Source organism: Sus scrofa, chromosome 9 (genome assembly GCF_000003025.6).
Source record: "Sus scrofa isolate TJ Tabasco breed Duroc chromosome 9, Sscrofa11.1, whole genome shotgun sequence".
In the NCBI taxonomy this organism is placed as follows: Eukaryota; Metazoa; Chordata; class Mammalia; order Artiodactyla; family Suidae; genus Sus; species Sus scrofa.
The window spans coordinates 27,993,069-28,011,144 of record NC_010451.4 but is presented as its reverse complement, the minus strand read 5'-3'; the positions used below and the strand labels follow the sequence as shown (position 1 = coordinate 28,011,144).

At 39.9% G+C, this 18,076-nt stretch overlaps 1 protein-coding gene across 2 annotated transcripts in view; it reads left to right on the top strand.

Annotated features, from left to right (window-relative positions):
- Positions 1-17,826, top strand: part of MAML2 (mastermind like transcriptional coactivator 2) — a 379,664-nt gene extending 361,838 nt beyond the window's left edge. For both annotated transcript variants that reach the window (XM_021102335.1, XM_021102334.1), the window contains one exon: positions 9,909-17,826. In XM_021102335.1, the coding sequence (XP_020957994.1) occupies positions 9,909-10,918 (1,010 nt within the window). In that variant the 3' untranslated portion in view covers positions 10,919-17,826. The remainder of the gene's footprint in view (positions 1-9,908) is intronic.

Genomic DNA, 18,076 nt, shown 5'->3' with positions numbered 1-18,076 from the left:
AATATAACATAGGTGGCAAGCATCATCCTAAAATCATTCTCCTCCCACTCTCTGAACTCCCAAAGAACTCTCAGATTTAGCCTGCGTGGCCCCTGCCTTCTCCTAGTCAGCATCTATTCAAGTCTTTTCTGGCCAGAACTTTCTGCACCTTCTCATGTAAATTAAGCTCGTTCTCAAGTTTCCCAAAGTCTCTCTGCTTTACATGTTACCTTCACCTGTCCAGGAAGCCATAAAGGAGATGCTCTGAAGCAGCAAGGGCTGTGAATATTTCTGCTTATTAATGTGTTCTAGTCCTCTTAAGTGTAGCAATAAATATGCTATTCTAATTTACTTAAACTCTTTCAAATGTACCAGATGCATCTTTCCACGAAAATTAAGAATGGGATATATGTATTCCATTCTCTAAGATTGCTTTGTCTCAGGGCAAAAATAGGATTCTCTATTTGAGTCTGTTCTCCAGGAGGTTGACAGAAAAGATGGGTTTTATTTGGAACATGGCTTCTTATACCATGGCCTATCCATGGGTTTGGGGGAAGAAGCTAAGAGCCCTTTGAAATATTATATAAAATTCAAGGTAAATGTTTGGGTGTTTCTTTTCCCATTCATATAAAAGATCCCCAAGGCCAGCAGTCTAAGCTGCTTTGGTGGCTCTACCATGTCATCAGGGAGCCAGGCTTCTTCTGTCTTTCCACTCCGCCTTCTTGAGCACGTAGCTCCCATCCTAAGGATTGCCTTGCAGACACCACATCACCAGCCTTCCTTTCCATGTTCCAGATAGAAAGCTGAAAGGGCGGAAAAGCTAAAATGTCCTCCCAAATGAGTCGGATTCCCTTTCTTTAAAGCAGGTTTCTTAGCCACTCACCTGGTAACTTCCACCATTAGCCAGAATTTCTTCATATGGACCCTCCATCAGCAAGGCAGTTTGGCAGATGTGGTTTCTCAGCTGGGCGCACTGCTAAAAAATCCAGGCTCTGTTTCTAAGGAAGACAGGGAGGTTGGATATTTGGGAGGGACCTAAAAGTCTCTCCCACAGTGCATAGGGGCACTTTCCTAAGAGAAGCGTCCTTAGCATCCAACTGCTGACCCCCAGATGGGTTAAGAATCACTGCTCTAGGCATTCCCGTCATGGCACAGTGGAAACGAATCTGATGAGGACCCGTGAGGTTTCGGGTTCGATCCCTGGCCTCGCTTAGTGGGTTAGGGATCCGGCATTGCTGTGAGCTATGGTGTAGTTCACAGGTGAGGCTCGGATCTGGCGTTGCTGTGACTCTGGCGTAGGTCGGCAGCTACAGCTCCGATTAGACCCCTAGCCTGGGAACCTCCATATGCCGTGGGTGCAGCCCTAAAAAGACAAAAAGATTAAAAAAAAAAAAAAAAAAAAGAATCACTGCTTTAGAGCACTGTACTTCCCCGTCTTATGAGGATGAAATAAGCAACAAGCACAACACAAACTTTTTTTTTTTAATCACTTTTTATTTTATCCTCAGCACCATTATAATTACCTTGCCCAGGTGTTAATGTTAGAAATGACATATGGAAACCACCTGGAACAGTTTCCCATATTAGGAGCTTCTAAAGATTAGCTGTGATTACTTTTTATGACCTTGGAGTTCCTGTTGTGGCTTAGTGGGTTAAGAACCCGACTAGTATCCACGAGGATACAGGTTTGATCCCTGGTCTCACTCAGTGGATTAAGGATCTGGCATTGCCACAAACTGTGATGTAGGCCACAGACGCGGCTCAGATCCTCTGTTGCTGTGGCTGCGGTGTAGGCCCACAGCTGCAGCTCTGACTCAATCCATAGCCTGGGAATTTCCATGTGCTGCAGGTGCGGCCCTAAAAAGAAAAAGAAATTGTGACTTTTATGGAAATTGTCTCTATTCTGGTTGTTTAAAAATACCACTCTCCTCTTAATCCTCCTCAGAACATATTGTTAAAATAGAGGGCATCCAAGAGGGAGGGATTTTTAGAACCTCTACATGTTCCCCCCCCGCCCCCCGCAAAGCATTTCCATAGTGTAAATTCCCTTTTCAGGAAACCTTGAAATACCAAGATGATGCTACTTAACCTTATCAGCCAACTGTGAGCTCTGAGCCACTGTCCAAGTGTCTCCTGTCTGACTCTGATCCCTCTTCATCAAACTACAGTCAGGTCCCTGTGCTAAACCTGGAGATACAAGAGACTGCTCTTGCCTTCAAAGGGCATGTGGTCTAATTGGGGACATATTTTAAGCTTCAGTCAAGTTGTGCACATGCCAGCTGTCCTCAAGCAGTAGGGAATATCCTAGGGTTACAGTGCAGCCCTGCTCTGCTCAGGTACCACCATTCTGCTCTTGCTGTGGGTGTTTCGTTTCCCTGGGTCAGGATCTCTGATTCTCTGGGCCCTTCTGCCTCTCTGCAGGGAGAGTACTTTACAAGGGTATCTCTATCCAAGTTATATCTTTGCTTTAATCTTTCATTCACTCATTCATTCATTCCATAAATGTTAATTATATACTGACTTTGCACTGTCCTCTAGACTTGGAGAATATGATGGTGAACAAAACAGGCATAAATTCTTTCTCTTTTGGAATGTATCATCTTGCAGGCACTTGTGTTTGTCTTTCTGCTGTTCCACTTGTGCCCCTCAAAATGTTTTCCCATGATTTTTTTTTCTTTTACTTTCACATAAGTATATACATTTATTTATTTATTTATTTATTTTCCCCATTTTTTTATTACTCAAATGAATTTATCACATCTGTAGTTGTATAATGATCATAACAATCTGATTTCACAGGATTTCCATCCCACAGCCCAGGCACATCCCCCCACCCCCCAAACTGTCTCCTCCAGAGACCATAAGTTTTTCAATGTCTGTGAGTCAGCATCTGTTCTGCAAAGAAGTTCAGTCTGTCCTTTTTTCAGATTCCACGTGTCAGTGAAAGCATTTGATGTTGGTGTCTCATTGTATGGCTGACTTCACTTGGCATGATAGTTTCCAGGTCCATCCATGTTGCAAAAAATGGTGGTATTTCGTTCTTCTTAATGGCTGAGTAATATTCCATTGTGTGTATGTACCACATCTTCTGGATCCACTCCTCTGTCGATGGACATTCAGGTTGTTTCCATGTCTTGGCTATTGTAAATAGTGCTGCAGTGAACATTGGAGTACATGTGTCTTTGCGAGTCGTTGTTTTCTCTGGATAGATGCCCAGGAGTGGGGTTGCTGGATCAAATGGTAGTTCTATGTTTAGTTTTCTGAGGAATCTCCATACTGCTTTCCACAGTGGTTGCACCAATTTACAATTCCACCAACAGTGTACTAGTGTTCCTTTTTCTCCACACCCTCTCCAGCACTTATTGTTTGTAGACTTTTTGATGATGGCCATTCTGGCTGGTGTAAGGTGGTACCTCAGAGTGGTTTTGATTTGCATCTCTCTAATAATGAATGACGTTGAACATCTTTTTATGTGTTTTTTGGCCATCTGGATGTCTTCTTTGGAGAATTGTCTGTTTAGATCTTCTGCCCATTTTTTGATAGGCTTGTTTGTTTTTTTGGTATGGAGCTGCAGAAGGTGTTTATAAATTTTGGAGATGAATCCCTTGTCAGTCGATTCACTTGCAAAGATTTTCTCCCATTCTGTGGGTTGTCTTTTTGTGTTGTTTAGGGTTTCCTTTGCTGTGCAGAAGTTTCATTAGATCCCATTTGTTTATTTTTCTTTTTACTGTCAATACTCTGATAGGTGGATCTGGGAAGATGTTGCTCTTGTTTATGTCAGAGAGTGTTTGGCCTATGATTTCCTCTAGGAGTTTTATAGTGTCTGGTCTTATATCTAGGTATTTAATCCATTTGGAGTTTATTTTTGTGTATGGTGTTAGGGAGTGTTCTAATTTCATTCTTTTCCATGTGGCTGTCCAGTTTTCCCAGCACCACTTATTGAACAAGCTGTCCTTTCTCCATTGTATATTCTTTTTTTTTTTTTTTTTTTTTTTTTTGTCTTTTTGCTATTTCTTGGGCCGCTCCCGCGGCATATGGAGTTTCCCAGGCTAGGGGTCTAATCAGAGCTGTAGCTGCCAGCCTATGCCAGAGCCACAGTAACTCGGGATCCGAGCTGCGTCTGCAACCTACACCACAGCTCACGGCAATGCCAGATCATTAACCCACTGAGCAAGGGCAGGGATCGAACCCACAACTTCATGGTTCCTAGTCGGATTCGTTAACCACTGCGCCACGACGGGAACTCCCATTGTATATTCTTGCCTCCTTTGTCATAGATTAATTGGCTGTAGGTGCGTGAGTTTAATTCTGGGCTTTCTATCCTGTTCCACTGATCTATATTTCTGTCTTTGTGCCGGTACCATGCAGTTTTGACGACTGTTGCTTTGTAGTGTAGTCTGAAGTCCAGGCGCCTGATCCTCCAGCTCCATTTTTCTTTTTCAGGATGTCTTTGGCTATTCTGGGGTAAAATATTTTGTTCAAGTTCTGTGAAAAATATCCTTGGTAATTTGATAGGGATTGCATTGAATCTGTAGATTGCCTTAGGTAGTATAGTCATTTTGATAATATTAACTCTTCCAATCCATGAGCATGGTATATCTTTCCATCTATTTGTGTCATCTTTGATTTCTTTCATCCATGGCTTGTAGTTTTCAGAGTATAGGTCTTTTGTTTCTTTAGGTAGGTTTACTCCTAGGCATTTTATTCTTTTGGATATGATGGTAAACGGGATTGCTTCCCTAATTTCCTTTCTGCTTTTTCATTGTTAGTATATAGAAACGCTGTCAATTTCTGTGTATTGATTTTGTATCCTGCAACTTTGCCAAATTCATGGATGAGCTCTAACAGTTTTCTGGTAGAGTCTTTAGGATTCTCTAGGTATAGTATCATGTCATCTGCAAATAGCGATAGTTGTTACTTCTTCCTTTCCAATTTGGATTCCTTTTATTTCTTTGACTTCTCTGATTGCTGTGGCTAGGACTTCCAGAACCATGTTGAAGAGTAGTGGTGAGAGCAGGCATCCTTGTCTTGTTCCTGATCTCAGCGGGAATTCTTTCAGCTTTTCACCATTGAGAATGATGTTCGCTGTGGGTTTGTCGAATATGGCCTTTATCATGTTGAGGTAGGTTCCCGTTATGCCCACTTTCTGAAGGGTTTTTATCAGAAATGGGTGTTGGATTTTGTCAAAGGCTTTTTCTGCGTCTATTGAGAGGGTCGTATGGTTTTTATTCTTCAGTTTGTTAATGTGGTGTATCACACTGACGTATTTGCAGATGTTGAAGAACCCTTGCATCCCTGGGATAAATCCCACTTGATCATGATGTACAATCCTTTTAATGTATTGTTGGATGCAGTTTGCTAGTATTTTGTTGAGGATTTTTGCATCGATGTTCATCAGTGAAATTGGCCTATAGTTTTCTTTTTTCGTGGAGTCTTTGTCTGGTTTTGGTATCAGGGTGATGGTGGCCTCATAGAATGAGTTTGGGAGTATCCCTTCCTCTGCAATTTTTTGAAATAGTTTCAGAAGGAGAGGTGTTAGCTCTTCTCTAAATGTTTGATAGAATTCACCTGTGAAGCCATCTGGTCCTGGACTTTTGTTTGTTGGAAGTTTTTTAATCACAGTTTCAATTTCAGTACTTGTGATGGGTCCATTCATCTTTTCTCTTTCATCTTGGTTTAGTCTTGGAAGATTGTACTTTTCTAAGAATTTGTCCATTTCTTCTAGGTTTTCCATTTTATTGGCATATAGTTGCATATAGTAGTCTCTTGTGATCCTTTGTATTTCTGTGATTTCTGTTGTTACTTCTCATTTTTCATTTCTAATTTTATTGATTTGAGTCCTCTCTCTTTTTTTCTTGATAAGTCTGGCTAGGGGTTTATCAATTTTGTTGATCTTTTCAAAGAACCAGCTTTTCATTTCATTGATCTTTTCTATGGTTTTCTTTGTTTCTATTTCATTGATTTCTGCTCTCATCTTTATGATTTCTTTCCTTCTACTAACTTTAGGTCTTGTCTGTTCTTCTCTCTCAAGCTGCTTTAGATGTAAAGTTAGCCTGTTTATTTGGGCTTTTTCTTGTTTCCTGAGGTGGGCTTGTATTGCTATAAACTTTCCTCTTAGAATGGCTTTTGCTGCATCCCATTGGTTTTGGAGTGTTGTATCTTCATTGTCATTTGCTGCTAGGTATTTTTTAATTTCCTCTTTGATTTCTTCAGTGATCCATTGGTTGTTTAGTAGCATGTTGTTGAGTCTCCACGTGTTTGTGTTTTTTGCAGTTTTTTCCTTGTTGTTGATTTCCAGTCGTATAGCATTGTGGTCGGAAAAGATGCTTGATATGATTTAAATTTTCTTAAAGTTACTGAGGTTGGATTTGTAGCCCAGGATGTGATCAATCTTAGAGGATGTTCCATGTGCACTTGAGAGGAATGTGTATTCTGTTGCTTTTGGATGAAATGTCCTATACATATCTCTTAAGTCCATCTGGTTTAATGCTTCATTCAGGGCCTGTGTTTCCTTATTGATTTTCTGTCTGGTTGATCTGTCCATTGCTGTAAGTGGGGTGTTAAAGTCCCCCACTATGATTGTGTTATTGTTGATTTGTCCTTTTAAGGTTGTTAGCAGTTGCCTTATATATTGTGGTGAACCTGTGTTGGATGTGTAGATATTTAAAATTGTTATATCATCTTCTTGGATTGATCCTTTGATCATTATGTAATGTCCTTCTTTGTCCCTTAAAATATTCTTCATTTTAAAGTCTATTTTGTCTGATATGAGTATTGCTACTCCAGCTTTCTTTGGATCCCTGTTTGCATGAAATATTTTCTTCCATCCTCTCACTTTCAATTTGTAAGTGTCCCTAGAAGTGAAGTGGGTCTCTTGAAGACAGCATATATATGGGTCTTGTTTTTGTATCCATTCAGCCAGTCTATGTCTTTTGGTTGGGGTGTTTAGTGCATTCACATTTAGGGTAATTATTGATATGTATGTTCTTATTGCCATTTTATTAATTACTTTGGGTTTGGGTTTGCTGCTCTTTTTCCTTTCCTTCTTATCTTGTTCTTTTCTGCCTATAGAAGTTCCTTTAGTATTTGTTGTAAGGCTAGTTTAGTGTTGCTGAATTCTGTCAGCTTTTGCTTATCTGAGAAGGTTTTGATTTCTCCTTCAAATCTGAATGAGAGCCTTGCTGGGTAGAGTAATCTTGGTTGGAGGTTTTTTCCTTTCATCACGGGTTAAGTATATCATGCCACTCCCTTCTGGCCTGCAGAGTTTCTGTTGAAAAATCTGCCGATAGCCTTATCAGGGTTCCCTTGTATGTTATTTGTTTCTTTTCCCTAGCTGCTTTCAAGATTTTCTCTTTGTCTTTAATTTTGGTCTGTTTGATTAGTATGTGTCTCGGGGTGTTCCTCCTTGGGTTTATTTTATATGGTACTCATTGTGCTTCCTGGATTTGAGTGAGTGATCCCTTCCCCATGTTAGGGAAATTTTTGGCTATTATCTCTCGGAATATTTTTTCTGTCTCCTTCTCTCTCTCTTCTCCTTCTGGCACCCCTATAATACAGATGTTGATGCATTTCATGTTGTCCCAGAGTTCTCTGAGACTCTCTTCATTTGTTTTCAATATTTTTTCTCTTTTCTGTTCTGCATCCATAATTTCCACTAATCTGTCCTCCAGCTCGCTTATTTGTTCTTCTGCCTCCTGTATTCTGCTGTTAGCTGCTTCTAGTGAATTTTTTATTTCAGTTATTGTATTTTTCATCTCTTCTTGTTTAAGTTTTATATCTTGTATCTCTTTGGTCAGTGTTTCCTGTAAGTTATCCATCTTTGCCTCCAGTTTATTTCCAATGTCTTGCATCATCTTCAGCATCAACAGTCTAAAGTTTTTCCTGGAGGCCGAGACTCTCCTCATGGCTTAGCTGATTTTCTGGGGTTTTTCCTTTCTCCCTCATCTGAGTTATAGTCCTCTGTCTTTTCATTTTTATAGGTTTTTGGTGTGGTGACCTTCTTACAGATAACAGAGTTGTAGCCTCTCTTACTTCTAATGTCTGCCCCTCTGTGGCTGAAGTCAGTATGGGGGCTTGCTGTAGGCTTCCTGATGGGAGGGGCTGATGCCTGCCCCCTGGTAGGTGGAGCCGATTCTAATCCCTCTTGTGGGTGGGGCTTAGTCTTTGGATGGGATTAGAGGCAGCTGTGTACCTGAGGGTCTTTATGTAGTCTGTTTACTGAGGGGCGGGGCTGTGATCCCACCTTGTTTGTTGTTTGCCCTGGGGCTTCTCAGCAGCTGGCTGACAGGTGGGGCCAGATTTTCCCAAAATGGCCACCTCCAGAGAAAGGCACTGTTGCTGAATATCCCTGAGAGTTTCGCTTTCAAGTCCTTCCCTCACAACAAGCCACGTTCACCCCTGTTTTCCCAGGATGTCCTCCAAGAACTGCAGTTGGGTTTGACCCAGATTCCCTTGGAGACTTTGCTTTGCCCAGGGACTCAGTTCACATGAAAGCCTGTGTGCGCCTTTTAAGAATGGGGTCTCCATTTTCCCCAGTCCCGTGGAGCTCTTGCACACAAGCCCCACTGGCCTTCAATGCCAGATGCTCTGGGGCTCTTTCTCCCAGTGCCAGATCCCCACATGTGAGAGTTTGATGTGTGGCTCAGAACTCTCACTCCTGTAGGTGAGTCTCTGTGAACCAGTTAGTTTCCAGTCTGTGGAGCTTCCCACCCAGGGGGTATGGGGTTGTTTATATCATGAAATCGCCCCTCCTACCTCTTGATGTGGCCTCCTCTTTTTCTTCTGAAGTAGGGTATCTTTTTTAAGGTTTCCGGTCCATTTGGGCGAAGAGTGCTCAGTCTTTAGTTGTGAATTTTGTTGTTTTTAGGAGAGAAGTTGAGCTCCAGTCCTTCTATTCCGCCATCTTAATCCCGTCCTCCTCCCATGATGATTTTAACCTTCCCTAGCCAGAAAGGTTTCAATATGTCACTTAATCACTATCTGATATATGGAGGCTTCCTATTCAGCAGCCTGGAGTCAGTGGTCCCACATGCAATCACGTATTTACAGGCATCAATGTAATGGGCAGGCACTGGGAGGCTCCACAGATTTCCCAATATAGAAGCCGTTCGCTAAATGAAAATTCCAAAGAGCAAATGCTGCTTGAGAGAGAGGCTAGAATATCAGGGAAAGTTTAATGAAGGAGCTTGGACCTTGGCTGGAGCCTCTGAAAAAAAGATAGGGCTTGGTGTGGTGAGGTAAGAAGGGCAGCATATGAAAAGGAAATGGCATGAACAGAAGTAGCTCATGGTGTGTGGATAACAATATAGTAATAACTATACCTCCTAGAGCAGAATGCTTTCTGTATAGGAATAATCACTGGAGCATGGAGTACGCTGAATTCTGGATGTTTGAGGAGATGGGAATTTAGCCAGCTTGTGGCACTTTCTTAAATGGGGAGGATGCAGATGAAAACTGGGCATGCTTTTAAAAGCCATAGATATGGACTATTAATCTAGTAGCCATGTATAGGGTTCATCCAACACTTTCTAATTTGGACCCAGGGGTAACCAGTAGCATGGATTTCATGACAGCTGGCTATTCAAAGTTGCAGTCTTTGGTCTTAGAACAGAGTCAAGCTAGTTCAAAATGGAAGATTGACTATCACTTCCCCTCAATGATTCCAGAAGAAGAATAAAGTTAAGCTTACAAAATAGAACTGTTCCATTTCAGTCTTCTTTTTAGAATGTGTAAACTCTTGACCAAGAGATAACTTGGGGTGATACTTCCCCCCAAAGCTGCCTTATTCCATTCATACAATATGTTGTGATGATTATTTCTTTTTATTTGTTCTTACACCCAGTTTCAGAGTTGACAAGCGATTCTAAATTAATATAAGAGAGAGGATAATCTACTGTTATAAACTAATATAATTATCTTCTTTTTCTTAGGTGGCTCATCAACAGTGAGTTTAAACTCTAACCAGCCATTGGCAAACCCAGTTTCAACCCAACCCATTTTAACTCCAAATTCCAGCCTCATGTCAACTTCTCACGGGACAAGAATGCCATCCTTATCCACAGCAGTTCAGAACATAGGAATGTACGGGAATCTGCCTTGCAGTCAACCTGGCACATACAGCGTCACTTCAGGAATGAATCAACTCACCCAACAGAGAAACCCAAACCAATTGATAGCAAGTCAGAACAACCCTCTGATGCCACGGCCACCTACTTTAGGGCCCAGTAATAGTAATAATAATGTGGCCACTTTTGGAGCTGGGTCTGTTGGCAATTCGCAGCAATTAAGACCAAATTTAACCCATAGCATGGCAAGCCTGCCAGCCCAGAGAACATCGAATGTAATGATCACATCCAACACAACAGCGCCAAACTGGGCCTCTCAAGAAGCAACAACCAAACAGCAGGAAGCACTGAAGTCCACAGGAGTTCGCTTCCCCACCGGCACCCCTACAGCCTATACTCCAAACCAGCCCCTGCAGCAGGCGGTAGGTGGCCAGCAGTTCTCCCAGAGAGCGGTGGCTCCTCCTAATCAGTTAACACCAGCAGTGCAAATGCGGCCCATGAACCAAATGAGCCAGACATTAAATGGACAAACCATGGGTCCGCTCAGAAGTCTGAATCTCAGACCCAATCAGCTAAGCTCACAGATTTTGCCGAATTTGAACCAGTCAGGAACAGGGTCGAGGACAGGCATAAACCAGCCACCATCCCTGACACCCGGCAGTTTTCCTTCACCCAGCCAAAGTTCCAGGGCTTTTCAAGGAACTGACCATGGCAGTGACTTAGCTTTTGACTTTCTCAACCAACAGACTGATAACATGGGCCCTGCCCTAAACAGTGATGCTGATTTCATCGATTCTTTATTGAAGACAGAGCCTGGTAATGATGACTGGATGAAAGACATCAATCTCGATGAAATCTTGGGGAACAACTCCTAGAGGAGAAAAAGGAGACAATTCACAAACTCCAAGCACTAAAAGGCAGTATTTTACAAGGACTCTGTCAAGGCCAAACTGTTGACTTTTAGCTGAACGACATGAAGATACCTGGGTTTAGCAATGGAAAGCAAAAAAGTAACTGCCGTAGGAAACGTTTTGGTCCAAATGCTTGTTTTAAATCTCAAACCCGAAAGCAAAACAGTGGGATCACTTTTCCCTGTCTAAACTCCGGAACACAGTATCCAGTTTCTCCAAACAGAACTGTGATGTTGATGTGTAATTAGTTGTATAAAATAGGCTTCCTAAGCTCCTTTTCTTCCTGAAAGAAAAGTAGTAGAATTTGTAGCTTGTTTAAACCCCATGTCATGAGGAGATACTAGGTCCAAGCTCCAAGCAACAAATTCCTTAATTTGCTGTCATAGATATATAAGTATGTTTTAATCTCTCCATTCTGCCTTTTCATTTAGGTTTCCTAAGACGTCCAGGGTAGACTGAAACGCTATAGGTTTGTTTGCAGTAACCAAACAGGGTCTCTGATAGAACCTAGGGAGTATCCAGGGGACAATGGAATTTCTTCCCCAGATTCACCCTCTCACTTTTTCACTTTTCTCACATGTGCTGTGCTATGTCTAGTGATGAAACAAGAACACAGAGCTGGCCAACTTCATTTGGGCTTCCACAACCAATTTTTGAATCCAGTTTCCACATCTTGGATTCAGTCACAACTGGTCCTAATCACACCGAAATATTAGTGCACACCTGTCTGCATCAGCTTTCACTTTTTAAAAAAGAAAACACCCCACTGGGCCTTGCTCTAAAGGAGATGGATTCGACCACAGATAAGCTGGGGTGTTGCTTATCGTGATGACCCTGCTGATTAGTTCTCAAGCTGGGTGAACTTGAGCCTGGCCCTGCCTGCTTATTTTGATGACCAGAGACTGATTTGTAAGAAAAGGAAGTTTAGAGACCAAAACTGAGATTAGAAGGTATCATGTTTTGGTTGAAGATAAGAAGCAAAAAGTCAGGACCGGGATGGCAGGTACCGGTGGGTACAAATCTATTTTATCGCATTTGAAGGAAAGCCTGATTGAGAGAAAAAACAATTTGGCCTTATTTGGATGCATGATCTGGGTGAACAGCTAAACAGAGCATGCCCTGTTAGTAGCAGCCTACTCATTCTTCCGTCCCTGATGTGATGAATCATTGCCACATGCTAGATGGGCCCTTTCTGTCCAGGTTTTCTCCCTCAGGGCTGAGCACTGTATCAAAATAAGAGTTCCTGTTGAGTCACGGAATAGATCAGCTGTAAAATGGGGGAGATGTGGGCTGATTCGGGATGTATACAAAATATCACTATCATTTTCCTCATTCCAGAGGAACACAGGCTGTCTTCATCCTTTTTAGTTATACACTCACATATTCAATTATCAAATGATATTTAACTGAAGTCATTTAATAACTCTTTAAATACCTGTTCTAGAAAGAACACATTTTGAAAGTTCTACAAAATCCTCTTCCAGATGACTAGAAGCACTCTCTTTCTTTTACACAATACCAACATCACTGGCCTGAAAATCTTTTCTGTGCTGGGTTGTAAATATAAATAAATTACTTGTTTTGTAAACTTTTGTAAAGAATATTTTGGTAGAAATACTTAAAGCATATTCTTTGGGTTATATTTATACATATGTGAAATAAATATACTATCAAAAGGTTATATTTTATACAAAAAGTAAATTGTTACCTTTTGTATGCTAATATACAAAATTTTGTATAATACGATGGTTTATTTTTAGCTCTACACTTCAACCCTAGGTGGTCAAGTGGGAACTTTTGAAAACTATCAAGAGGCTTGTTAGACAAATTTATATTCTGAAACCTCAATAAGAAAGCATTCCAGGTTTCACTTCTTTCCTTTTTTTTTTTTTTTTTTTTTTTTTTGCTGCCCCCAAATTCTTTTTTAAACCCATAGTTCTTGTGTCTTGTTGGATTATTCTGCTGTGCACATTGTATTGGTCCTTGTTGCATGTGGTCTACTGTGTGTTTTCCCATTTTATAAAACAGTGTTTCTCCATGCAAAAAAATAAGGAAAAAAATGATGTACATATAAACACTTTCATTTTATGGCTCCTCCATGTTATTGTATATATCTGCCAGCACGTCCCAGTTACACTCCTGCGATTCAGCTTATTTTTACCCTAACATAAATAGTATGTTTTGTAGTAGCTATCAAATTTAAGAGAAAAAGCAATCAGAATGTTTGGATTTTCTTCTATCTTAATGTGAATTTCATAATTAATGTCTATTTATTCAGCTATTCATTAAAATACAGGATTCTTTGGAAAAAACTGGTGTAGTCTATAGTTTCTGTTTTGTTGGCAGCCTATAACCAAAGATGATGTAATTCTCCTGAAAGCTGAGATAGTGATGATTTGATAGACATACACAACCAAAACTTCAGGATTTACAACTTAAAAGCTATCAGAATATAATCTCCCTTTCGTAGACATACCAGACTACTTAATTGTCGGCCTTGTTTCTCATTCTGACATATTATACACAAAGTAGAAGTAATTTTTCTTTTTTTAATACAAAGACTAGAAAGCAATTTAAGCAAACAATTCATTCCTGGCTTTGCATTAAGCCCGACGAAGATAGATAACTGCTCTAAGTGAATGCACTAATATTACTTGCATTACTGTAATTGTATCCGTAACTGTAAAGATTTCAACTTGTAAAACAAGTATTTTGTATTGTGTGTAATTTCATGTGTTAAAAAAAAATAGTTTAAAAAAATTCAGAAGTGGTTCTCTTCTATGAAATCCTGCTTTGAGTCACCAGTAATATTGTTGCTATATCACAGAAAGTTCTGAGAACTATGAATAGTCATGGGCAAATTTCTCTCTGGGAAGCTTCTAATACTAGTGAAATGCTGACTTGGCTCATTTCAGTGTTCCTCACTTTGCTTCGAAAGTCTGTATTTAGATCTCATAGGCACAGCAACTACTAAATACTGGAGAAACACCGCTTAATTTTCAGGCACGGTGGACCTTTGCTTGGTCTGCTTTGTGGCATTTGTTTCGCCCAGGCTGAGGGAATGCGGGGCCAGGTAAACACAGCCTCACTGAGCATATTTACATAGTCTTTCTGGGGAGTCAAAGAGGCTGAAAGAAAGACGGGCCTGTGTAGGAGGCAAGGGGAACAAGGCTACCAAATTCTCTTGCTCCACTGTTGAAACATGTTGTTGGGGTTCAATGGTACCTTCCCCTTCTGCCAAAAAAGATGTGTGACATTCTCCCTTTTATTAGCATTATTAATGGAGCAATAATAAAATTGATATTTTATACAGTGGTTGTCCAGTGACTCTAGACGTTTCTAAAACAAATCAATAAAAACAACATCAATAAAAATAAATAAAATTAAGAGAAAGAAATGTATAATTCTGAAATACCTTTGAATCTTCATTGTGTAGCCATGGAACTAGGAACGAGAGCGTAAACGTGAGTCCGGAAGGGAGAGAACAGTTCAGCTTCTTCCTGCTCCGTGGTTGCCAAAGGCAGTACAAATGCTTAAACGCTGTCTCCACAATTTCCACTTCATATCTCTGAGACTGTGTTTCCTCACTCAAAAATGAAGACTCGGGGATGAGATAGCTTCGCATTTCTTCCCAACTCTAAAAGTCTGTGATTGATTTTTTTTTTTTCCAAAGCTAAGTGGAAAGTTAACCAAAAAGATTCAAAGCATCAGTTTCAAAATAAAGAAGTCACCGTTCACCCAAACTTTTGAATGTTTTCAGGTTGCCAGTCAATTTCATTTAGCAAAGCATCCCTCTCCTTTAAAATTAAATCACATGAAAATGAGAGTTCATCCAAAGCCAGAACTAGTCCATTGACAAGCAGAAAGGCAATGCAGGGACAGGGGCCACTGACTCAATACAAGGAAGTCCTGAATATCAAAAGCTGGGATGTGATATTAAGTGGTCATTTTCCTGTGTTTCCTGCCCAGACAGCTCCTGTGAAAGATGATTGCTCCCTGTGTATCTCTGCCTGAGGGAGTACTTGCATACTCAACCCATGTGTGGGACAAGCCATGAGAGCTGGGGAGTTAATGCCCCAGGATGACCTTCAACCAATTTAGGACAGGAGTTAGTGGATAAATATTCTAACCTCCACCGCCCTTAGTGAACTAATCTAACGTGTGTTTCATCCTATCTTTCCAAGTTGCCGGCAGGAATAACACCGTTAAGTGCTAACCTGCTCATGAACACACAGTTTACTGGCTTTTCTTCTTTCTGGGTCTTACTACCTCCCTTCTTTACAGGCATCTTGGGCTCACTTTCCCGAAAGGCTGCTTATATCCAAATCTTTGTCTCAGGATCTACTTTTGGGAGAATTAAACTAAAAACCCAAATAACCATCAGCAGTAGAATGGGTAAGTTGAGGTGTTGTCATCAAATGGAATGCTATGCTGCAGAAGGGGATTAGCCGAATGCAATACTGTAATGTTGAGGGGAAGAAGCAAATCACAAAAATACAGCTCTATTTCACTTACTTAAGATTTTATTTTACTTTACTAACTTTTCAGGGCTGCACCTGAGGCATATGGTGGTTTGCAGGCTAGGGGTCGAATTGGAGCTGTAGCCGCTGGCCTACACCACAACCACAGCAACGCAGGATCCGAGCCACGTCTGCGATCTACGCCACAGCTCATGGCATGGATCCTTAACCCACTGGGTGAGGCCAGGAATTGAACCTGCATCCCCATGGACGCTAGTCAGATTCATTTCTGCTGAGCCACAATGGGAACTCCTATTTAGCATTTTAAAAGGCAAAACTAAAAATATAATTTAAAGATGTATACAGGACAGCAAGATTGGAAAGAAAAGCAAGAGCGGTTATTATATAAGTCAGTCTATAAGTTTCCTCTGGGGTGTGTGACAGAAAGGGCTTCTAAGGTATTGTCGATATTCTATTTCTTACCTGGTTGTGTGTACACTAGTTTTTGTGATGTTATTATTCCTTAAATGATACATATGTATTTTATTTATAGTTTGTGTGTTTGATATATTTCATAATAAATAATTTTCACATGCTGTCAAGTTAGATATGTGAAAGACAGAGGGAGGAGGGCAATCAATTGATCATTAAGTACAAGAGTTTTGCCCTCAGATTGCTTTGCAAGTGTTTTGTTTTCATTCCATTTTAATGAAATCAGAACTTGAAATCATAGAAGATGCATTATGTGATTCATGAAAGAAAGCCTTCAGAGACCTCCCATTAGCAAAACCATACCAGAAAGAAAGGCCTTGGTTCTAACATCAAAAGATTCATGTATGAAGGCACTTTATAAGCTATATATTTAAATGTTTAAAATTCACATGTTAAGTTAAAATATTTAATTTATGTATATTTGTATGTATGTGGTATATGCATACACATTTATAATTCTCTCTTTAGTCCAATTTTCTTTTTTTTAAATTAACAGACCAATTCCCAGTTCTGTTTACACCATAGAAGACATCTATCTAGTCTATTAAACATTAAGGAAATGAAGTAAAAATTTTAATTTGTGTAGGGCTTTGCCTAAGAACTAATGCGAGGTGAGGAAGACTGGCACAGAAGTTATGTGTGTTTGAAAAATAAGCTTGATCCTTAACATTTATTCACAAGAAAATGTAAAGCTTAAATATTAAGGAAGATTATCTCCAATATGTATGAGTATAACATAACTAACCTTCAAAGTAGTTTTTACTCATTCATATACTAACTTGAAAGCAGCATGTCACTTTTCAAAGCCCTGAAGACAAAGTTATATATAAAGAGAGCTATATAAACCTCATTTATATATGTGCCTCCATTTGTATAATTCTGTCTTTCAACACTTACTGCAAAAATAGAAGATTATCCTACATCTGGTGAAAGTTAGCAGGGAATTTTTGTTAATCTTTGGAGTGATCAGAAGTTTTGAAGGATGTCTTAATCCTGCTCTGAGTGTGTCACAGTGGATGTCTTTGTTCATTTCACAAAACCAAATAAGAGTGGTGGCGTGCGGATTAGATTCTGACAATTCAATCCAGATGACTACTTTATTATGAAAAAATATTCCACATCCCTTATCTAGTCCAGAGAGTATATTCATAGAGAAGGCACTAGAGCTACACTATAACACAGTTGCAAGTATTAAAATTAAAGGTTATAAGAAAGAGTCACAGCTGTTAAAGGGCAATCATCGAGTAAATTCATTTTAGTGTTACATATCTATGAGGATGTGGGTTATTTAAGATTTCTTCCAAAACTCATTTCAAAGGCTCTCGATTTAGCATTTCAAAGGTATGGATAATATTTGGGAAAAAAGTTGCGCTTCTTTTAGGTGCAATAATAATAGAATTTGAAAGCTAAATATGCGAAGGATTATAAAATAATGTGTATTAGGGAGTTTGAATGTCCATTGTGTGCACAGATGTCTTAGACTGTGAAATATTGACATTTCATAGTAGCTTTTCTTTCCTGAAGATGTCATTTGCACTTGCTCATTGACTTGAGCTCTTTATGACATAGGGAAAAGCTGAGACTCAAAAAAATGGGTAAAAATTTGGATCTTCGATTTTAACGGACACTGGAAGTGAGTTAATAAACAAATTAAACATCACGTGTGTTTATTTGCTTTTGCTTAAAACATTCAAAACACTTCAAAGAATATTTTATCTCAGAGAAATATGTTCAAACTATTTTAAGCTTTAAGTTAAAACAGGTAGTGCTCCATTCAGAAGGCCCAGATTTTTTTTAAAAAAAGTTGCTTTAGTCAAATTCTGTTTGAGATGGGATTACTCAATTGAGGTTTTTAGAATGGTCGTGGCTGCTGCAACTTTTGCTGAATTCCATAAATAAGAAATCAAACACTCATTAACCATGCAATGCAACTGTTTAAGTAATAAGATCAAATTAAAAAAAAAAAAAAGAAGAAGAAGAAGAAAAGAAAAGAAAAAGAAAAGGAAGTCCCGTTTGGCTCAGCCGGTTAAGAACCCAACTAGTCTCCATGAGGATGAAGGTTCGATCCCTGTCCTTGCTTAGTGGGTTAAAGATCTGGTGTTGCTAGGAAGCTGCAGTGTAGGCTACAGATGCACCTCAGATCCCCAGTTGCTGTGGCTGTAGTATAGGT